We start from the raw sequence: 22550 nt of genomic DNA on the forward strand, positions 1-22550 counted from the left end.
TATTGTTCTCATGGTTTTTTAGATGCTGTTTTATCATAAACAATAAATAATTAGTAGTTCTATTAGACTTCAAATTTCTCAGCTAAGCGTTCACAAAACAATTAACTTGTTAACATCACTTTTAACATCACTTGAAATGAGCCCGAGAACCATTATAAGCTATTGTTTCGCGCCTCAATCAAGGCCCAATCTGGACTTCGTCCGGCAATATTTGACTTCTTGAGAAGTAGAAATAAGAAATAATTCTGAGAAGGAAAAAATAATTCAACAGTTCATTACCAAAATGTCTTTTTTTCTATCTGTGTAAAAATCACTTATTACCAAGTTTTCCAATTACCCCGATCATAAGTACACTTGTCTCCCTCATAAAAATGTGATATTTATTAAATAACAAACTAAGATTGAAAATCGTTATCAAGGCAACCGAATCCGCAAGCTTAGGATACGGCAAAACGGTTGAATTTTCATGGATCCTTCTAAACAAGAAATCAAATTAAAACTACGTGTCTAACTTTATCTTATAAAAAGAAAAGAATTACAAAACTTTGTTGAATTAAAAGGAAAAACGAAGAAATAATGTATACATTTTCATAGAGCTTTCATTAAGCGATTGTTACTCAGATTTAAAAAATACAAACACATCACAAAAAAAATGTTTATTTATGCTTTTAAAATGGTATCATTAGACATTTTAGGAAGATTTATACAGAAATAAAAGAAGCTATATTGAATAGAGAAGCTATATTGAATAGAAGGCAATTGAAAAGAAAAAAGCACCTAGATGAGCTCATGGATTCAATTTTTTGAAGCTGTTTTTTTTTGCAACAAACTTTTCAAAAATCGGCTACAAGTTCAGTTCTGAAATTTTGCTGCAGTAAACATAAACCTCCGTGTAAAACACATAGAAAGTCAACTTCAGACCATTAATTTTCATTTGCATCATAGACATCGTTATGCAGCTCCATTTGTGTTGCTGAAGCAACTGAACATTAAGCAAGACTTAACGTAGCTTAATTTATTTGAAACTGAATTACTCCAAGAGCCCATAGTCTTAACTCGTATGGTACTGCTAGCGAATTCACTTAGTTCAGATCGCTCAATCCTCTTATGTGTAGTTTAGCTTCCGCTCCTCTCCTTCTAGTGTACTTCTAGCTTTTCCAGTGCCCCAGTTGGCTTGCCCCCGAACCCACCATAGACGAAGAGTTTGTGTTTGTGCTCCAACACATGCGGTGAGAACCTAACAAAACAAAGAAAATATCACAAACAATGATAACTGGTTGCTGGGCAAGTATGCGGAATGTTCCGAACAAATTAATTTCAGAAAGAAAATTTAACAGAGATAAGGTTTTGAAATAAAAAAAAAACACTAAAACTTTTTTCCCATGTTTTCGTTGTCTAAATTCCTGATGCTTTTTTTTCTGGAAAATGCGATTGAATTAGATGAAAATGCAAGGAAGAAAACAAACTATAGTTTAAAAAGCGAAATGTAGCATTTAAATTCTAATAAAACTAAAGTTGGGAGGTCAGATTCTCAGCAATTTTTGTCTAATTTAGTATTAAAAACCAAAAAATGCAGGCCAACGATAAAATAACATTTTCCAATTTTCTTTTTGGAATCCGCATCATGGCCAAAAACGCTTTTAGATGATACCAAACTTGAGCCCAACCAGCTTTTTCTGAGGCAGTTTAAATTGATCAGAAAAAAACAAGCCGAATTCACGTTCTTTTCGACTCTTCGAGTGATCGGAACAAAAAAGAAAGACTAAGCTCACTGAGATCAAGGTCAGACTTAGAGCATGTTAGTTCGTGTTCTTACTTCAAAAACTGGTAAAGACCATTTTTCGCAATATTGATTTGTTCTTTCTCATTTCTACAGCCATTTTTTAATTTTAGTTAGTGCAATGAAAATTACTAATCAAAGCCAAAAAAATCACTATTTACTAATCGCCTCAAAACATTTCAGTTTTTGTCGGGATAGGGCGTTGACTTAAGCTACTCAATCTGGTCTTCGAAACAAAAAAAAAAGATTTCAAAAAACTGGATCAAAGGAAAATGTTTTATTCCGCTGAAAAACCTAAAAGATAAAACCCTCTTCCGAAAGTATAAGTCACTCAGATTTTTTGTAATTTTCACCCTTTTTCTGATCGATAGTGGAGTTTGCCATCCTTTTAACTGAAACGAACTGAACTTGAAAAAAAAATCAAGTCAGACGGCAAAATACCCAATTTGAGCGTGAACAAATTTCATGACTTCTTGAAAAAACTAAATTTAAAAATCAAAATATAAGAGTCTTCACTATAGTCATCAATTCTTAAAAACGATGCCAAAAAGCTTACACAGTGGCCAAGTTACACTTCCAACAAACATTTAAAAAATGCAGAATACACCTGAAAAGAATATAGTTGAAACATTTTGAGCTTCTAAGAGAAAGCAATCACCTTCAAATTCTTTTAACTACCAGGATTGTATGGATTAATTGTTTCTCGATAAAACAAACACAATTTGAGAAAAAAGGAACAAACGATGATATTTTAAGTCCGCAGCGAACATTGAAAAATAAAATCCATTACTCCATAAAGAAGAAGATCAAGTGTTTCCAGCTACTTAAATTTTTGATACTGGAGAGCGTAATTTCACTTCCTGTAAGCAAATGAGTTTGAAATCAACTTTAAAAAGTCAAGAGTCAAACCGTGATAACAAATTTTAGCGTGACGAAAGTGTCTTCTTTTTCATGGCGTCCATTTTCATAGAGACTTAATCAAAACTATCGATTTATGTAACCAAAAACAAACGAACAATAAAGCGCAAAAAATATACTTCATCGTGCACCGCGATAAAAAAAAACTGAAAATTAACACAGTAACAAAGCTGCGCGTCGCAAACACAAGCGAGGCAAATGCATAAAAGAGCTCAAAACCTTGAAATTTTTTTTGAATTTCAACTTTGAGATAATGAGTATCACGCTCTCAGATCTGCTCCACGAGCGCTTGTAATTTTACTAACACTAGCCACCAATAAAGCAGCAAAAATTCGAGCAAAAAAAAAACAAAACTATTTCAATGTTCCACTTCATGCTGAGTTCAAATCTCCGACTTCAAGCTGAGTGTCACTCACGTCCTCACATCTGCGCCACGGTCACTTGGAAGTAAACTAGGGGCCCAGCGTATGCTGGATGTACAGGTTTTAAGATTTTCAACCATATATTGTACTGATACAGAAATGCGTAATTTTCAAACTGTCAAAATTATGGAATTTGCGCAAAACCTTAGTAAATCAACAGTATAGTAAGTAGGAGATCAGCTGGTTATTTGAAGGAGAAAACTACAAATTTTGACTTTTGCTAAATCTATAAACTTTTCTCTACTATGGCATGAGAACAAGCTTTTATGCAGGGAAAATTTCCCCTCCCTGATTTTTAGACTGAACGCTTAAAATCAAATTGAGCAAGTAGTTTTCTAGATAAGTTGTGAAATTTCTAAAAACGGTTAAAAAAAAATTCAAAAACAAAAGGATTTTCCCCAGTCCATATCGGTTTTTCTAAAAAAAATTTTGTCCTCAATACGCAGAGCATAGCCGCTGGCGCACGAAAAAATCACAAAACTAGTTGTTGGTTTTCGGTTAAAACCTTAATCTCCGATTTGACAGGGTAATTTTTGAGAAAAGTTACAAAAAATCCATCAAAATGTTAAGAAATGGGCTTGATTGAGGCCATAACTTTTTTTATCTATCAAGTTTAGAAAATAACCGCTTGAGAAGAGAAGATACCCAAGATTTATTTTATTGATTGAAACCTTCATCTCAGATTTGTGCATTTATTCTTCAAAATAAAAAAAACTCAAAACAAATAGGTCAAAAATCCCCCTTTTGATGCTTTCGCAGGCAGTAGAACGAGGGGTAAAATGGAAAAGGCTAGCAAAACATGCAGGCATATAAAAGAGCAGCCGGTTTGTCCATTGGTAACAGCACAGTAATTTTTGAGAAATATTGAAATTTCAGCAAAAAGTGCAAACGTTTTTGCATAGTGTCGCAAAAAACAACAACAAAAACAACAAATCCCATACATTTTCATACCTGTTTTTTTTCAAACAGGACCTAACACTAGCCCAAAAATAAAGCAACAACATATGATATTAAATTGCATATGCTTAAATATAATTAAATTGAAATATACCAAAAGTGCCACCAAATGAACAGTTTTTATTTGCGACTTAGGTTGGATTTTTTTTTAATAATACACAAAGCTTCGCATATGCAATTCCAACACCAATTTGAGAATTGGTAGATAAAAGAAGGTCTGTGGAATTAGATACCTGCAGCGTATAGTTCGTGATTAAGAAGCGCTCACATTTTTCGCTTAAAACATCAAAAACGAAACTAAACAGCCGACCTAAATCAAATAGACTGACTTCGTTCATTGAATCCCATGAATTACTCAGACACGCAAATTACATTAAAACTTCTACACATTATTCATAAAAAGACGATTATGCAGAAAGAAAACTTCATTTGACCAGTCAAAAATATAAGAAGCTATTGAGACAATTCAAGTAGGATAATTTGATAACGCTGGTGATAACACAAAGAAAGATGCAATTCTATAAAATGAAATAGGAAGAAGTAGAAATAAGCCTGGAATTAGTAAGAAACAGATTCGACGCGACGGATTCAAACCTGCGATCTAGATAGACAGAATCCCACGCCCTAACCTCTCAGCCACGGACTCTTAACACAAACACTAGCCAAAAGCGGACAACATAAGCTATAAAAATTCTAATGCTACAGATCGTGATTATGACAAAAGTGTCACCAAATGAGCACTTCTATTCGAGAACTAGGTTGAAAAAAAAGAAGGTTCCATCTAATACACTGCTCTCTCAAGTGTTAAAAGAACAAGCAACCCAAAAAAGGGATTTAAAATTTTTGGTGGCGTTCCTCATGCTGGAGTGACCGAATGCTTGAAATTTATTTTGGCTTATTTTTAGCCAATCAGAATTCGGTTTTAGCAAATCTCAGGGAATTCGCGAAAATCTAAAAGTAAGCAAAAAAATCCAGGCCATAAGTGTTAATATTGACCGATTAGAGAATGAGCAGATGAATGAAAATAATGTTGGATCAAATGGGCATTGGAACAAATTTAATATTTCAAGGATACCGATTTACGAAAAATGAGAAAACAAAAAAAATTTTTATCGTATCTGCACCTATTTTATCTGCATCTACTATATTTATCATATTAACAATTTCTGTTAATATTGACTTCGATTTTGTGAGAAAGGCATTTAGCCGATAGGAATGCTTAACGATTTTGATTGGTTGAAATATTTGGTCCCTCCAGCATGAGAACCCTCCCCAAAATTTTTCAACATTTTCAACTTTCAAACTTATAACATTATTTGAAAAATAAAGTTGAAGGTCTTTGAATTTCAGAACAATTTATGATTTACAGTTTACTGATAAAAATGACCCTATCTAAGAAAATTGGATCAATGTATAAACTTTTTTTTATTGCGCTGGGATATCTGGAAACTAAAATCCACTTTGAGAATTAGAAGCCGTTCTTGTTTTCTTTGCGCTATTTCAGCTTTCGTAATAGTAGAGCACAATTTAATCACAATAAAATTTGATATTCAAAAAGAGCATATATACCTATGTACATTCATTAATGCATTAATATGTATGATTTACTTCTGTAGTAATTGAGACTTTTCCCTTAAAAACATCATCAAGAGCTCTATAAGTGAAACTCACATCCTTCTTTTCACTTTTTTCGCACCCTGATTATTAGCAAAGAAATTAAACAAAAGTACAACTAAATTAAGCTTAGATCATTAATTATTGCGTCTGAAATCTTTTCCTGATTTGAGTTTGGATAACTCCTCCTAGACACACATGCACGGTTGTATCTGACGCTGTCTTGCAGGAAGATACAAGAAACAATTCAAGCTTTGCAACGAACTTGCAATGTCCGGTTGCAAGTAAGTTCTTATGGACAAAAAAAGCTGATAGAAAACAAACCGGAATTTTAAAACTAAAAAAAAATGAAACAATTTAACCAAAAAAAGTTGATATTTACCTCAGGGCACTAATGCAAGCGTTAAATTATTACCAGCGTTAACATATTATAAACAGTTTAGTGGAAAATGTCTACTTGCCAATAACAAAACAATTGCTCTCACAAGTATATTGTTCACTTTTCTTTGTTCTTTTCATTTGTGTACCTGGGCGTTGGCATGGTGTTTTTGAACTTGTACCAGATCCTCTCTTCGGGGGAGAACACTTCAATCTGATTGGTGGGTTCTACCTGCTGTCTCGCATTCACAGTCACACCCCCTATGGCCATGAGTTTGTCCTTGAAACAGGCCACGCCCATGTCTGCCCTGCCCATGTGCATGTCTGGCATCTGTTCCCACTCATTGCCACGTATGTCGTACCTACAAAATAAGCATTGTATTCAGTTTCAAAACTAGAAAAAAAAACAAATTTATCAGACAGTTGGGGAGTGTTAATGAACTGAACAAGCCCGTTATATTCCCATGCGCGGGCTTATTCTCGAGGCAGAAAGACCGCTTGCACAACAAATCAAACCAATCAGAGTTATATTAAATTTACAGTTTATTACTTTCAGAACTTTTGAAGTAGAAAGCCAATGAAGTATGATAGCCAAATGGGCTTCCTTTTACTCAAGAGTGTTGAACTAGACAGTTAATTGTAGTACATTTGTATGAAAAAGTGGACATTTCAATTTCAGATGTACTAGCGTTTAACGCACCTCCGGTACTCCGAATTTTTAACAACTCATAAACAACCGCATATATATACAGACAGACAGACTTAATTTGACCTCGGAAAAAAATGCTGAAAAATTAATGACCTTGCGGAAAGTTTCTTAAGCATTGCAATATATGATATAGCCTAATGTGAAAAAAATTCTTTCGTTAAGCGTGCAAAATTATTATGCTTAAGAATGTGAGATAGCTGTCACACGCATTTAAATATAGTATATATTGGAGATGAAGCGAGGTGATGAGTAGCAACATACCTGTACATCTCACTGGCTGCATTGGGTGAAGTCGAGGGATAGTCCATGCCTCCGAACAGGTAAAAGTCCTGATCTTGGGGTCTGTTGAACTCCTGGTAAAACACTTTCTTAGAAGGATATGTGGCCAGCTGCGTGATCTTGTTGTCGTCGAAGGAGAAACACTCTACGCCGTCACAGGCTAGTTTGCCCTCACGACCGCCCGATATGTACAGTCTGAAACAACCCCAGTCAATTACGTCACAACACACTGTCCATTCAGCCATTATCCGAAAGCTAGGCTTTATCATGCTGTTGGTTTGGTTGCTATTTTTCCAAGCATTTTCCATGCTGTTAAAATTACGCTCTGATTTATGAGCAAATAACCTTTAAAAAATCAGCTGGAGCCTTAAAAAGTATCTAGGTCCGACTTAGGCTTAGTTTCTCAAAAACTAGACAGATCCCCCCGCCCACAAGAAAAGCTTCGATCGGCCCCAGACTTGAAAGGCTCACAGGTTGTTTTTGAGCACGAGAGTAGCGGCGTATCTGTAGTAATTCATTTCCGGGTAGCCTCCTAACTTCCACGTGTCTGTCTCTGGGTTGTAGCTCATGATCGTGTTCAGACATGAACTCACCCCGTCTCTGATGCCCCCTATGAGGTAGATAAGGCCATTGTGCAACACTGTGCGACCTCCGGTGAAGGTGTCGCCAGGGATTGTTTTACCCTAAATGAAGCAAGAAATTACTGGCGCTTAGTAACTGTTGTCATGAAAAAGTTAAGTTTCTACGACCCCTCCAAACTGAAACATATAACCGAATACCGATATAGTTTGCCCTCAAAATAATGCAATATAAGTTGAATAAGGCGATATAACATAAACTGAAACTGTTTAAATATTTTTTAAAAAGACCAAAAGAAAAACAAAACATAGCCAACAGACAGTTGGAAAAGAGTCAATGAATGCAATAAAACAGAAAAAAATACTGACTTTTTTTTTGAAAAAATCTCAACTTTCGAATTTCAAAGAAAAAAAAACAGATGTACTTAAAGCTCTTCGAATTTCCAGAACAACTTCTGATTGGCGTTTTTCGATAAAATTGACCCATTTTGAGAACACTGGATCAAAAGGTGAATTCTTTGTTTCGCTGGCAAATCTGAAAATTAAATTCCACTCTTGAAACTAAAAATAGATCACGTTTTTCGTGACCTGTACTTTTTGATGCTCCATAGTGGAGTTTGTCTTCCTTTTAACAAAGGAAATGAACTGAATTTAAAAAGAAATCGGAAGTCAAACCGCAAAAAAAGAATTTGAACTTAAACAAAATTTGAGACTTTTCCTGAAAAAAACAAACAAAAACCATTTCGTGCTATATAAGAATCTCAACTTAGTTCATCGACTCTTAAAAAATCTCAAAATCAGACTTGATAAATTTACTAATTTGTGAACATTCAGTTATAACAAAAACTGTTTAAATTGGAAAAAGCCAATGCTTTAAAAAGCCAAAAAAACCCTACCAGATAAAAAAATGGCGTTTAAAACTGAAAATCAACCGACAAAAACTTGCACGAAAACCACGAGCCTGAAAAAAATTGGGAGATTTTTTGAAAAGATAATTACAATCCGAAACGGGCTTTAACTAATTACTTTTCAAATGATAGTTTTATTTGAATTTTCAAGTAATTGAACATGTCAGAAGATAGATGAGTCCTGTGAAAAAAATTATTCACTGGGAAAAAAGTCTAGTAACCGATTGCAATACCCTTGCTTATTGCCAGGGTAACAAGACATCAACAAGTGAAAATTGCCCATGTAATTCAACATATTGTTCGCTCGCGTAGTCAAGGGACCCATTGAATCCAAATCAGAACGCAAATAAGATGTGATATCTCATTTGAACCCCTTGTGTCATTTTTGCCACTTCATGGGGGAACAAACCACGCGTCATTGTTTCTTGAAGCTTCAAAATGTTCCATAGAAACAAAACTAAATCAGCTTACGTGATTAACCGCCCCATACAGACTTTTAAACCTCTGATTTTATATTACTAACTGAGTGAAAATAGAAAGAATGAAAAATACCTTTCAGGTCAGGCCAGGTTCGCTAAAATGCACTACGAGTCTTGAAACCAAAGTATTCATTCAAAACTTATTGCTCTTTAGACACTGCGAAGTAGCAGGAACCTATCCACTACATAAAACCCCCTGAGCCGCTTGTTAATGCAAAGCACACGTCGTCCCCCATCAAATTTAGAGACCCCACCCCATTTCGCCCCTGCAAAAAATTCATCCTACCTGAGTCCAAGTTTGGGACTGCGTGTCAAATATCTCTACTGAGTTGTCGCCCGCCTGTTTGATGTTTGATCCCCCGAAGATGAAGATCTTCCCATCTACCACGTGCGTGGACATGCCTGCCTTCGGCGCCTTGAAGGGGGGCAGTTGGTACCAATCTGAGAGGGGGTCCTCGGACATGAACAAAGTGTTCAGGGGCTGTCCAGTGATGTCTGTTCCACCTGTCAATCAAAATCCGTTTCAAATCTAACTCAATTTTTTTTTCGAATTTCGATGTATTCTAGGCTTCTATGAGTTAATTTGCATCGCGGGCTGGATTTCAATTCGAGGACTTGCTTTTGTTCCGCGAAAAAGGTGTTTGGACCGGATTTCTGTATCGGTAAGGGATTGGGTATTAATGATAATAAGATAAGCTTCAAGTTGATGGGCTAATTTTACGTTCTTTGCTGATTTAACTAACTTGTTTACTTCATATGCCGATATCATAACAGAAATAAACAGTTAGTGAAATCAAATCAAAATGCAAGGTAAAACAAAGTTTCAAGCATCGTAGTTCATAGGCCCGGAAATATAAAAAAAACAACCATACCAGCAAGGTCGTTAAAAGTAACGGTGATTTCCTAGCAAACGATTTAGAGGTTATCGTGCAAAAGAGAGTTTACTGAAGGATTCGAACTGGCATGTTCAAATACCTTGACTAATACAAATCGCGGGAAAAAGAGCCTACACAAAGGAGAAGCTGCACTTCGCAAACTATATCAAAAAAGACAAAATTAGCTCTAGAAAAGTAATAATGCAGCAATTGCAGAATAAAGCCTAAAAAGAATAAAGCGACCAGTTGTGGGGGTTAATCTGGGTACAAGAATGGTACTTGAGGCCCCCTAGAAAAAGCGAGAATGAAAGATTGATCCCGCAACGTAAAAACAAATGAGGAAGCTGTTTCCGAATATTTTAAAGCACATAAGTTTTAAATTTCAGGGGCGGCTGTAGGGGCGTTGCAACCCCCTCTTACATAAGCATCAAAGTTATAGTCAAAGCATCTAAGTTACTCATATTATGTTCCCCGACCTTCTTCTATCGTCTCAGTTTGATTTGTGATTTTCAAGGACAAATGAAACTAACTAACTCTTTTTGGAACACGGACTCACCTAACATGTAGACTTTGTCGTTGCACTCCAGCAAGGACCCGTACACCCTTGGGGGAAGACAGCCCAACTCTTCGTCCTTCTTGGCCAGATGTTCCATCGTAGCCTGCAACTGCTGGGGGGTGATTGTGTCCGGAGGAGGTCCACTGGACTCCGAAGTGGGGTCCCAGTCTGGAATGGGTTCCACTCCTGGCACCACTGCAGCACAAAAAACACATTGCTAGCATAGAGGCAGTGTCTAGTACCACATGGAATGGCCTCTCAGTCAAACGGTTGGTAGCTCCACGCCCACCAAGATGCGCGCTCGCTAGTTCAGAAAAGGAGACATCTCCAACCGTGGGGGAGGGGAGATGTCATCCATTTCGCCGCAGCCGGTCCCACCTTGAGGAGGCGGATGACAGTGGGACCCCTCCAATCGTGACCGAAGCGGGATTCGAACGCACGACCCTCGTAGTGAGAGACATGTGCCTCCCCCACGGTTGGTTCTGCACTGAGCAGGCCGGGGTTAATACAAAAAGGAGACATCTCCCGTTCCAGTTAACCGAAAATTGAATTTATATTTATCAATTGGCACATCAGCTTTTGTCCGTGCAAAGACATGTACAGCTCGTTTTTTTGTCATTTCCCTCGCGAACTTATACTCTTTGACTTTACCAAAAGCAACGCGGCCTTGTATAGACTGCGTTGTTTTTAGATAACAATCTCTCGATGACATAATGATAAAGACTAAGAGCCAAATGGTCGTAATTACACTCTCAAAAAATCAACACAGAGGCGAAGCAGAGCTTGGCACTACTTGCGATACAATATAACAGAGAATGGCGAAGTTAGCCAAAAACCACCAGTAAAAAAAATGAATAACGCAATAAACCACCCAAAATTTTAAGAAATTTCAAAGACTCAATTCGAAAAAACTGTCGCGAAGCACGATTGCAATCATTAATTAAGCAATGAGACAAATTTCATCGACCGGTAACTATGCAGACAAAGCCCGTTAATGACACGTCCGTTAAGCCGAGAAAAAATGGCCAATATTTTCAATGCAATGACTTTTTAAAATAATTTTTAAAATTCGAAGTTTTAGGTCGTCAAAAAATTAAGACTAAGAAAACAATTTTTTAAAGTGTCGGATAAGTTGCACTTAAATTTTAAAAAGTCTAGTACCCGGTTGCAATAGCCTTGCTAATCGCAAAAGTATAAAGACCCGATCTTCTATAAGCTTAAGCACCAGAGGCTATTTTCAACCAGAGGTGATATTTATTCATTGAATAACTTGGCTATCATGACTTAAGAAAACACTTTTATTTGACGAAAGCAATGCTCTCGGGTCGGTAGCCATGCGAAATAGATAGTCGGAAGATGGTGATTCAAGCATACCATTCTCCGCGCTGGTTGCTTGCAGATGGAGCACCAAAACCTTGCCTAGAAAATAGCTGAAAATGTTGTATGAGATTCTTATCTACGGGCACAGCATTGGTTAGCCGTAAAGGGATGAACAGTTCATAAGTTAGTCACAATTGACTCACTGGACTCTTTGTTGCTGGGTAGTCTATTGTGAAGAGCAGTGGTCACTGCTTTCCAACTGCCGAAGCCAGTGATGAATGGACCACTCTTGTCTTTTTTATCCTTCTTAGAGGCCATACTTTTCTGCACTGAACTCGATCTTCTTCTTTTTATTTCACCTTCTAGAAGTATAGTCTATTATCTTCTTTTTACACTGCTTTCTCAATCAACAAAGTCAAGTTCGGTGTGGTCAACCAACCTCAGATAAGACTCAACACAAGCAAAATCAACAACAAACACGACCTGAAACTTCCATCCAATTTAAGTTATCACCCAGTCAAATATCTAAGAAAAAACCATATAATCAGATATCATAAAAAAACGTCTCGATAAGGGCGAATTAAGATGATTCATTTCGTAAAGGGAACCATTTCTAAGGGCGTGTAAGGAGCCATTTAAGACTCGACGGGGATCAAGTTAATGTCTCGTAGCAGCGATCATATTAAATGCCCATTCATCGTGATTTGCATTTTAAAGCAAAAAAGAGACGAAAATAGTTAGGTCGAACAAAAATTTGGCGGAAGTTTTCGGTTTCTCCAAATGGATGCTGCATTGAGATCGCAACTTTGATAAATAGTTTTGATAGTTGGAATCGATTCTCAAACATTTACCTGATCAAAAAATCAATTCCTACGTTGAGTGATTCTTCAAATTGGTTCTTCAAGCTAGATCGCATGTGTGATTGAATCGTTGAAATTTTGCTCATTATTTTGATAGCTTGAAACGGATAGCAAAAAGTTAGTTTGTAAGGAACATAATTTGGTTTGTCAAATAAGAACTTCTAAGGAAACTGTTCACAGAACGAAACAATGAAAAAGTTTGATTTGTTATGCCAAAACAGTCCGCAAACAGTTGTTTAAATTTTTTGATCTAGTTTTTCAACAGTTATGAGCGGATGGAACATCGCGATTTATTTTCATAGCTCGAAAAGGACCCCCAAAACTTGTCAAGTAGACTATTGAAGTCACGGAGTATCAAACTCATAGACATCAGAGAGCTGGATAAGTGTCAATGGTCCGCAAGAAAACTAGTTTTTTTTTTTTAAATATTTTTCAACTTCCGAAGAAAATGAAACATTACGTTGAGAATCTCTGAGTTACAAGATTTTTTTAGGATTGAGGGTTATTCGTTAACCCACCCAATTAGAGATAACGCATTTTGTTTAATCCACGGGAAAATTTTCATTCCGGTTCTAGGAAATTAATACGAATTGAACTTTAAACGAAATCAAAAGTCAAACCGCCGAAGATCAAATATAAAGACGAAAACCCTCACGACCTAAATAAAAGTTTACTTTTAGTTTATTGGTAATTATAACCATTAATAATTTTATTTTCAAACCAAAACTTATAAGCAGACATTCTATAAAAATATACGTTTACAATAAAGTTCGGCTTGGGAGACCATCAAAAAGGCATCAGCCTGTCGAGTGGCATCTCCATGATCAAAATCTATCCGTCTACTCTATAAACTAAGATCATATAGACAAAAGGACCACAAAAATATCTTCCAATATCACAAAAAAAACTAAGAAAAAAATATGCTTGTTTTGCAACACACTTGCTATACCAAGTGTAACAAAAAAATCAAATTGGATTTGCTAACTACGAGTTGTTCAACTTGCATATAACAGAAAGACTGCAATTACAATGGTAATTGTTTGAATCAGAAAAAAATTCCATGCTTTGCAAATAAGGCCAAACCCAAAAAAAATGAGTTGACAAACAGAAATCCGACATTTAATTTTCCCCAAAAAAATCGATTTTATTCATACTTTGAATAAAACAAGTTTCGTCCAAGGTTCGAATTCCAGACTTTTTTATAGTTCATATGTGTCCGCATTTTCACAAGACTTAGTGAGATAAATTACGAAATGTTTAGGTACAATACTAACTGTTACAGAGTTATAAGAAAAATTTAATTAACGGATCACAAGTCACTACCTCTCGCAAAAAAAAACGTCGAAAAAGCAAAAAGAAAAAATGCACACATTAGAAAAATGGTGTTAGATTAAAGGAAAAAACGTCCAGCAATAATCGCAGTTGTGAAAAAGGTATCCAAAAATTTATTGAACGGCAACTATACCGACTAAATGTGAGCCGAAAAGAAAAATGTTGCCAAGAAAACTTTCCGGTGAGCTATCAAATTCTGAAATGGTATGTTTCCGGAGGAGGCTTAAAAAATAAATCGCAAACTCAATAAAACATGACACGAAACTATTTCGACCAAGCAAAACTAAGTAAAACAAGGATTGCCGGTTACCGTGCAAGTAGCACAGAATGTTCCGACCACAGTCTTTAGAAAACTACCGTTTAGAAAGTTCTTTTTCCAAAGTGTATTTTTTCTGCCTGGTGTGATAAAAAGATCTGATGTGAAAATATAGTTTAGGCATATTAGACAGTCATAGTTATATAGGCAAAGTGGACAAAAATTTTCGTAGCAAAAAGGTTACAACAACTAAAAAAAAACATTTAAAAAAATTTGTTAATCAAAATTTTTGCAGGAAACTTTTGAGCTTTTTGGTTCCCAAATGAAGCTAAAAAAACTCCAAAAACTTTATTACTTGCCTAAAATTACGTTTTAAGGTCTGAAACTAGGCACTATTCAGCAGTTGTAAGCATGCTCGCTTGTTTTATTCGCTCGAATTAAGACGAAAAATTAATGATGCCAAACCGGTTGTTTTCGACTATGGGAAAATTTTTTGGCAATTTTGTAATGTGGTTCAAATCACGAGTAAAAGGGTTTTAATTTGACATATCACTCAACCTAGTCCGATGATTATTTGTGGTACCTGGTTTTGCGTGGAAAACAAAAAAAAGGAAAAATTAAAACACACCCGAACACAACGTTCCTCCTCATTTTTCAAATGGTCGGAACAATAAGAAAGGAAAGAGAAAACGTTCTTTGCCTCTTTTTTCTTCTTCAAAAAGTGGCCAGCAGCTCGGCAAATTTTGTCAAAGAAGAGGTCTTTAGGTCTTTGTTGTCTTCTAAAAGTGCTCGGAAAAACTATTTGTGGAACCGAAAAACTTTTTTGAAAACTCGCCCGACCCCCTCGACAAAATCCTAGATCCACCCCTGTATATATCCTCCGTCACTCAGAGGTTCGACCCCTTGCAAAGGGTTTTAATTTGATATATCACTCAACCCAGTCCGATCATTATTTGTGGTACCTGATTTTGCGGGGACAACAAAAAGCAAAAAAAACTAAAATACCCGAAAACAAAGTTCCTCCCCACTTTCAATGGTCGGGAACAATGAAAACTCTTGCATCTACAATGAAAATTACTTACAGCACAAAATAACGAAAAGCACGTGAATGGGCAACTAACTATTCTTTTTAAATTCAGGAACTAGGCTGTCCCAAGCATTGTCGTTACAGTATGGTCCTTTGCCATACCAGGCGTATATGTTCCCTCCAGACCAAAAGTGCCGGAGACAAAGAAATTTGAATTAATTATGAGCTGAACCTAAATTTACCAATTTTATTTTTGATCAAACTTCGAACAAAGCTATTTATCGTAAGGGTAATTATATTTTCTACTTTCTATACATAAATGCGTTTACTACATAAAATTGGTGGAACTCAAATGAGCTTCGGCGACTTATCGTGTCAACTTCTTCCATCCCTCTCCCGCAAAAAGACCAAGATAAGGTCATCCAACTCGCTATTTACTTTGAAGTACAGTTTCTTAGCGCGAGCGGGTTATTTTTTAAATTATGAGTCAGACCCTTCAGCTTTTCATCTAATTATTAAATAAGTTTCAACATTTTTTTGAAGTTACAGTAGTGGACAAAATTAAGCGGAAGTTTAGGATTTTACTCTCTAAATTGCCTATTTTAAATATCCATTTTAGACAAGAATTCCTTCGAAATTCAATAAAAATTTTAGATTGACCTAGAGCAAATGATCAGAGTAACCAGCTGTGAATGTATCAATATTTGGTTTCATTGACTTGCCAATAAAATCCGGGTCTGAACATGCCAGTTTTCCTCATCAGCACTAAGTTTTGCATCGAAGTGAAATCTTTCTTGAATAGGCAGAGTAAAAAAATGGTTCATGCGAATCAAAAAAACTTAGTGCAGATGAGGAAAACTGGCATTTTCAGACCCGGATTACATTGGTGAGTCAAGGAAACCAATTATTGATAGTTTCAGAGACGGTAGCTCTAATAATTTGCTCGTGTTCTAGGTAAAATGTTACAAAAATCGAAGTAAGAGTTGTCAAAAATGGACATTGAAAACAGGCATTTTAGAGAGTAAAAGCCTGAATTTGCGCTTAATTTTGTTCACTAAAGTATTATGTCATGATACTCACTGACGCATATTTGTGACTGATGTTATCGGTAACAGCATCGAAAAAAATGAAATCTATATAGCAACTGTAAAGCGAGTTAGCAACTTCTATTCGCAGCAGAATAAGGTTCAATCAAATTTTTCGAAAAAGATGTCACATTTTCCACTCCTCGCACTTCATGATCAAGAAGAGGAAGTTTGATCACGTGGAAATCTCCCTCGTATAGATCTGCAATTTGATCTAAGTACTTTTTCTGCTGCTTCACTCTGGCTAGACACATTTTACACGGCTTGTCATCACCCTGCTCTCCATTGTCAGAACCTAGCATGAGCAACTGGTTCACAATTATATTATGCGTATCAATTCCTTGTTTCGTAAGCTCTTGAATCAGCCGCTCGTTTTCGTAAACGGATAGAAACTCAGCGATACACACACATACGAATGTGGTTTGATCGGGGTTTCTGAACTGCTGGTTTACTGTTCTCATCAAGGGTAACATGCTTTCAATTCTACCTGTCATTTCTTCAGGCGAGAAATCCTCGCCCAACATACTTCCAAAAGAGCTAATTAATGGAGCAAATTGGTTTTTCAGCGCCAAAAACTTGCCAAGAGTTTTCTCAATAACCGCCGGAAAAGAAAGCAATCGTAACGTGTGTCCAGTAGGCGCAGTGTCGAACACAACAACGTCGAAGTTCATGCCTGGACGAAATGGTACAAATTGTGGTACACTTGCAATAGTTATCAGTGTTTGAAATTTTCTTTTTTCTTTGAAACTTTGTTCTTTTTTCAATTCAACGTGAGCTTTCAAATACTTTTCTGTTCCCAATCGATTTCCTCTTACCTCACAAGATTAATCTGGTTGTCAAGTGTAACATTATTTGCGTCAACTTTTTTGAACTGCCTAGTACCACGCATTGTATCATAGCGCCCCTGCCTTGCACTAGTTTCATGACCTCCGCATAACTCATGGCCTCATCAATTCCTGGAAATGAAGAGAACAGTTCTTGGATCATCTTGCGACCACTTCGCATCACATCTTTCTCGTCAAAATAGTCGTCCGGGAGGTCAGTTAGCCCCAAATTGGGGTCAATTTCCATGGCGTATAAATTGGTGAAGCCATTTACCAAGGAGGGGGACTTGTTGAACTTCTGGTCAAAAGTGTCAGATATGTTATGAGCGGGATCAGTGGAAATAATCAGCACATTTTCTCGCACTGGGGGACAAGTGAGGGTTTCGACACGCCCAATTGAAATACTCGCAAACTGTAAAACCTCTGGTGTTTTTAAAATGAAACCTTCTCTTTATTTAGATGCACGTTCTACCGTAAAGTTTCGAATGAAATTAAAACATTTTTTTGAATAATAAAAATCTAGAAGACAACTAGGCTATATTTCAATTACTCGAACTACCCGATTTCTGAAAAAAGCTATCTCAAAATTAATTTTAACAGACATTTCCATGTAAGAGAAATTGTTCGGATTTTTACATCTCATAATGATTTTTGCATTATGGGGGTGCTAAAATATGCCAATTTAGCACAAGAAATATTTAGCAAGAATTTGAAATGAGCAGAAAGTTAAATGACAGCCTTGAAACTTTGTGATCAAGCTGGCCAAACAAAAATGATTCTAATCAGCTGTTCTCTAGATGAATTTCAGATATTCTGTTAAACTGTTCACATATTGAAACAAGCGATGTCGAAACCCAGAGAGAGTTGGACAGCTAATGAACAGCTGCAGGTAGTCTTGCCCACTCCGCCTTTGCCTCCCACGAAGATCCACTTGAGACTTTTACTCTCTGTCACATTCTTCAGAGACGGCTCCAAGTCCTCAAAATCATCCTCAACATCCATCAAATCTACAAATTCAAAACCAAATTGAGTGGAGATTCAAAATTATCAGGGTGGTTTCGCAAATTTGGATCGATTCTGATAATTATGAAGGTAAAATCAAGCCAAAAGTGTTCGCGAATTTAAAAGTTGGCATTAAATTTTTTGTCATTTAATCCAGGCGACAACTGTTTTGCGTTAAAAAAAAAACAATTTTTTGATTTCCAGCTCTTAAAAATGGCATGCTTCCCTTAATTCTGGGTGTAAACCTTATGCTATGAAAATTTCTGTGGTGCCATTCAGACCCCCACCCCAAAAAAATAGAAGGGGTCAATATTCTAGGGGGAGTGGGGTCTATGAGAAGTCGCTTTGTGTTGGGGGAGGGGTCTCGACAATTAAGTAGTGCTGAATAAGAATGGTTTTGAGCAGATCAAACAACGAATCATTCCTACAAGGCTTCACAGTGATATACAGCTGAATCGCATCGATATACAATTGTAGAACCAGATAATAAGGTGGAAAGAACTGGGCAGAAGACAACTTTGCGTGAAAAATTAACACCCAAATACAGGCTGAAGACAACTTTGCGTGAAAAAATAACACCCAAATACAAAGTTCCTACCCACTATGTCCCTAGAACAAAAAGTCTTTTCATTTTTCAAACTTACTTCAATGCCTGACTTAAATTTCAATTGCCTTTTCAAAGAGCGTTTTTTGATCCTTAGTTTATATAATTCCACTCCTTACTTCATTGAATCACAATTATTCATTTGAAATTCCAATTGACAAAATTAAGAAAGGTTTTTCTAATTGCATAGTTAACCACTGAGAGCTCGATAGCACTAAAAAAACTTTTCCATTGAAGATAGCAGCATATAGACCTTTGGACTTCCACATGTTGATTTTTCAAATACAGTTAACGCTCCCAAGAATTTAACCTGTTTCACACTATATCAGAGCGTTTGAGTGCATTAAGGTAACCAGCGCTGTACACGTTAAATTGTTTACGCGGCATACAACCGAAATTTGATATTTTTAAGCATTTTTTTCAATAAATTGATTTGTTGAAACATTTTTGGCACAGAACATGAATTTGGATAATATTGAAAATTTACATTTGTACATAAATCTACATTTACACAATGAGTAACTAAATTATGGGGTCAAGGAACATAGACGACAGGAAATTAGACGATCAGAAAATATCGGAATTTAGACAATAACTTGCGTGCAAATTGCGTGAAACTTGTTTACAGACTTGAATTAACTTTTGGCTAAGTAAATACTGGTAAGTCCGTAAATTCAGTTTCGTTACGGTTGTCTAATTTGCTTGTCGTCTTATTTCTTAAATTACCACTCGCCATCCCTTGTGGTAGTGATCAAAGAACCATCTAATTTGAACAATTATCTTGGCTGTTTACTATTTCAGATTCCAATGCACCATTTAAGCCTGTTTCACAACTTAGTGTTCCGATTCGCCTGTGAACTGCTGCACTAATTGCTGTTAATTGATAGCTTGATTTTGAAAGTGACACGTGTAAGTGGTGTGCTGCCTGGTCAGTAGGGTGTTTTGAGTTGAGCCAGAAGAATTTGGTTGATGTCCTTCATCTTCTTCAGACCCTCTGCCCTCACAGGGGCACAGTCTATCTTTGCCTCCTTCTCCCCAATGAAGTCAGCCAGGGTCGCGTTCCTCTGCTCCTCCGCAACCCATCTAACAGCACAACACAACACTCCTCTTTTACATATTTCCTTCAATTCTCACCATTTTCCATATATACATTTGATTAAACGCATACTAAATAACCGAAAAAACCAGTCTGCATTAGCCAATATTCTGTAAAGACAAAAGCATTCGGATCGTTTTCTAACAGCGGAAAATCATTTTGAAGTATAATGAATGATTCAAAAAACTTGAAAAAAATCTCTTTTGAATTATCTGTTGTATTTGATCTTGCGATGATGCAAAACAGATAAACTATACCACTCAAAAACTCTTGGTGCAGGTCGCAACAACAACATTAAGCCCCCTCTCACCTTTGCTCCAAAGCCTTCAGCTGGGAGTACGTCTCGTTCGCCGACAGAGCTGATTTCAAATCATCTCGACTTTTTTCCAGATATGTCACGTCTTTTTTCACCCAGTCCATACGCTTTTGTAGACTCTCCTTTTCGGCTGAAAGCGCAATTTTGAGCTCTTTTTCTCTGTTTTCTAGTCCTTTAATGTCTCCATAGAGCATTTTTTCTTCGTTTAGAGACTTCAACTGATTCTGTAGCTCGCCCGCTTCCGATAAGATTCGAGGCAGTAGTTGTTCCATCTTGTGCAGGTCGTTTACTAGCTGATATTTCTGAGCGGCAACAGCCGAATGAGTGCTCTCTGCCTTCTCCATCTCCGACTGCTTGAACTCCAGGGTATTCTGCATCTCTCCAAACTTCTCGTGCGATGGAACACTCTTCATCATTTCTCTCTTTGACGCCATTTGCTGAATCAAATTTTCATTCACGTCTTGAATATTCTGAATCTTTTCGATCTCTTCACGCTTCAACTCCGGAAACGACTCTTTGAAGTGTTTCATTTCAGCTTGCTTTGCATTCAACTTCCTCAATTTCTCCATCTGATCCGGCTGCAGATGTGAGTCAGTTTCGTAGCTATTCAAACGGTCGTTCAAACTTCGATTCTCTCCAACCAGATAATTCAGCCGACCTCGTAGCTCTTCGATTCTTTGCTTCTTCGTTTGAATTTCATCCATCAGCCGGTTTTGCTCTGCTTCCTGGTCGAATTTATTATTCTTATCATGCAATCTCTGTCTCTCGATAGCCATTTCTTTGATCCTCATCAACAAAGAGTAGGCATAAAATTTCTCCGGGTGCTGACTTTTCAAACGTTTTAGCTTATCTTCAACCTGTAAGTTTTTCTGGGATAACTTCTCCTTCTCTTGTGGAATTGTCTCCGAAATATCCTTCAGCTCTTTCTGTTTCTCCAGAACTCTTTCATATTCTTCACGCGGCAACGCACTCTTCAAACTTTGTTCGCGCACTTGCTCTTCGTGCTCAATCTTTTCCAGAATTTGTCGCGTTCGCTTCTCGATTTTTTCTTTTCTCTGCATCAAGTCTTCAATATCCCTTCGCTTACTACTGTTATCCTCCTTGCACCGCTCGATATCTTCAGCAATTGCCCCTTCATTCAACTCTCCACGTTGCTTCAACTCCTTTGTTAAATTAATAGATCTAAATTGGGTCTGCAAATCTGCTAATTCCTTTGCAGTTTTCTCCGCCTTCTCCACCATCGGTCCAAACTGTTCCATGTCGCGATAGATTTTTTCCGTCTTCTGCTGGAACTCATTAGTTTTCGCCTCTATCTCGTTGCACTTGGCGTTTATACTGTACTTGTGATATCCCGAATCCTTCACGTTCCTGTTAGCATACCCTGTCTTCAGCTTATTCGGATTAGCCACTCCTTGTTTTGTCACTGGTCGGTCCGTAATTCCCGTTTTTCCTGACCCGCCCGATGCAAACACTCCCCCTTGTCTTCCCATCGAAGAGGGAGGGGGTTGCATGTTGGGTGCCCTTGGTCCCCCAGCCACCCGCATGGAGCTTCCGGGTCTCTGACCTATTGCGGATCCGATCCTTGTTCTGGGTCTCTCCATTTTAATCTGAAGAATAAAAAGTACATTTTTCTTAAAATTTTGAGGCGTAGGCACTTATGAACGGAGGCTTCCCAGAAATGTTAGCCTCGATTAAAACCAGGGGCAGATTTGAGGGGGCGGGGGGTGGTGTACGCCTTTCCCTTAAGGATTAGACACCTTGCCGATCCAAAGGGTCCCCCCTTAGGAGGTACTTTTTAAGAAATCCATTTTTGGCCGACCGACCCTTAAATTTTTCTAAAGGCGCCAATATATACTAACTTTGAGGGGGAGCGCGCACCAAAAAACGCAATTTTTTTGGTCAAAATTTTCCAAAAAGTGCCCAAAACGGCTTTTTTGACCTGTTTTTCAAAAATTAGCCTGTTGCACAGGAAATTTGGCCAAAACAGCGTCTTTTTAGTGCTTTAGGAGAGCTCGTAAAATCAATTTGGTCAACCTTAAAAAAAAAGGTCGTCCAAATCCGCCCCCTCGACTCGAGAAAATCCAAGATCCGCCCCTGATTAAATAAAACCTTGATTTCAGATTCGGCTGGGTAGTTTTCAAAAGAAGTCAAACTTCAAAAAGCCGAAAACTTGACTTTTCCGAGGGCCATAACTTTTTGTGTAAAAAAAGTTTGGGAGTAGCCGCTTATGCAGCGGAGCTTCTACGCCCATTTTTTTTAATACAAAGGTATGACCCTCGGATTTCTAATTTTCAATTTTTGGGAGGGTAGTTTTCACATTTAGTGGATAGTTTTCAAAAAATCAAAAATTTAGTATATGTAAAAAATCCAAAATC

The 22550-nt window shown here is 37.1% G+C and overlaps 3 protein-coding genes across 3 annotated transcripts; all 3 read right to left on the bottom strand.

Moving 5' to 3' along the window:
* Nucleotides 1–535: 535 nt before the first annotated feature.
* LOC134854640 (kelch domain-containing protein 8B-like) lies at nt 536–12296 on the bottom strand. Its single transcript, XM_063870991.1, has 7 exons — nt 11977–12296; nt 10454–10648; nt 9309–9526; nt 7529–7740; nt 7040–7252; nt 6219–6431; nt 536–1237 (listed from the first exon to the last, which is right to left on the bottom strand). Exons 1-7 carry the CDS (start codon nt 12089–12091, stop codon nt 1138–1140), a joined length of 1266 nt encoding a protein of 421 aa, XP_063727061.1. The 5' UTR covers nt 12092–12296; the 3' UTR covers nt 536–1137.
* A 3149-nt stretch (nt 12297–15445) lies between these two features.
* LOC134854641 (ATPase ASNA1 homolog) lies at nt 15446–18161 on the bottom strand. The gene is made up of 3 exons (XM_063870992.1): nt 18012–18161; nt 17242–17520; nt 15446–17006 (listed from the first exon to the last, which is right to left on the bottom strand). Exons 1-3 carry the CDS (start codon nt 18157–18159, stop codon nt 16405–16407), a joined length of 1029 nt encoding a protein of 342 aa, XP_063727062.1. The 5' UTR covers nt 18160–18161; the 3' UTR covers nt 15446–16404.
* Nucleotides 18162–18932: 771 nt separating this feature from the next.
* LOC134854639 (intraflagellar transport protein 74 homolog) lies at nt 18933–21787 on the bottom strand. Its single transcript, XM_063870990.1, has 2 exons — nt 20170–21787; nt 18933–19846 (listed from the first exon to the last, which is right to left on the bottom strand). The coding sequence occupies exons 1-2, from the start codon at nt 21774–21776 to the stop codon at nt 19693–19695; spliced, it is 1761 nt and encodes a 586-aa protein (XP_063727060.1). The 5' UTR covers nt 21777–21787; the 3' UTR covers nt 18933–19692.
* Nucleotides 21788–22550: the final 763 nt, after the last annotated feature.

This window comes from Symsagittifera roscoffensis, chromosome 9 (assembly GCF_963678635.1).
Source record: "Symsagittifera roscoffensis chromosome 9, txSymRosc1.1, whole genome shotgun sequence".
Taxonomy (NCBI): Eukaryota; Metazoa; Xenacoelomorpha; order Acoela; family Convolutidae; genus Symsagittifera; species Symsagittifera roscoffensis.

Bases quoted from the DNA above. Each gene is read 5' to 3' on its own strand.
- LOC134854640 (XM_063870991.1), bottom strand. From the start codon at position 12,091: ATGGCCTCTAAGAAGGATAAAAAAGACAAGAGTGGTCCATTCATCACT. The intron at 7,253-7,528 runs GTGAGCCTTTCA...GGGTTGTTTCAG, and splicing joins CTCGTGCTCAAAAACAACCT to ACTGTACATATCGGGCGGTC. The intron at 1,238-6,218 runs GTACACAAATGA...TTGTTTTGTTAG, and splicing joins AACACCATGCCAACGCCCAG to GTTCTCACCGCATGTGTTGG.
- LOC134854641 (XM_063870992.1), bottom strand. From the start codon at position 18,159: ATGGATGTTGAGGATGATTTTGAGGACTTGGAGCCGTCTCTGAAGAAT. The intron at 17,521-18,011 runs GTTTCGACATCG...CTTGTCCCCCAG, and splicing joins AGCTGTCCAACTCTCTCTGG to TGCGAGAAAATGTGCTGATT. The intron at 17,007-17,241 runs GCAGGGGCGCTA...CATTTCGTCCAG, and splicing joins GGTCATGAAACTAGTGCAAG to GCATGAACTTCGACGTTGTT.
- LOC134854639 (XM_063870990.1), bottom strand. From the start codon at position 21,776: ATGGAGAGACCCAGAACAAGGATCGGATCCGCAATAGGTCAGAGACCC. The intron at 19,847-20,169 runs GTGAGAGGGGGC...TTGTGCTGTTAG, and splicing joins CTGAAGGCTTTGGAGCAAAG to ATGGGTTGCGGAGGAGCAGA.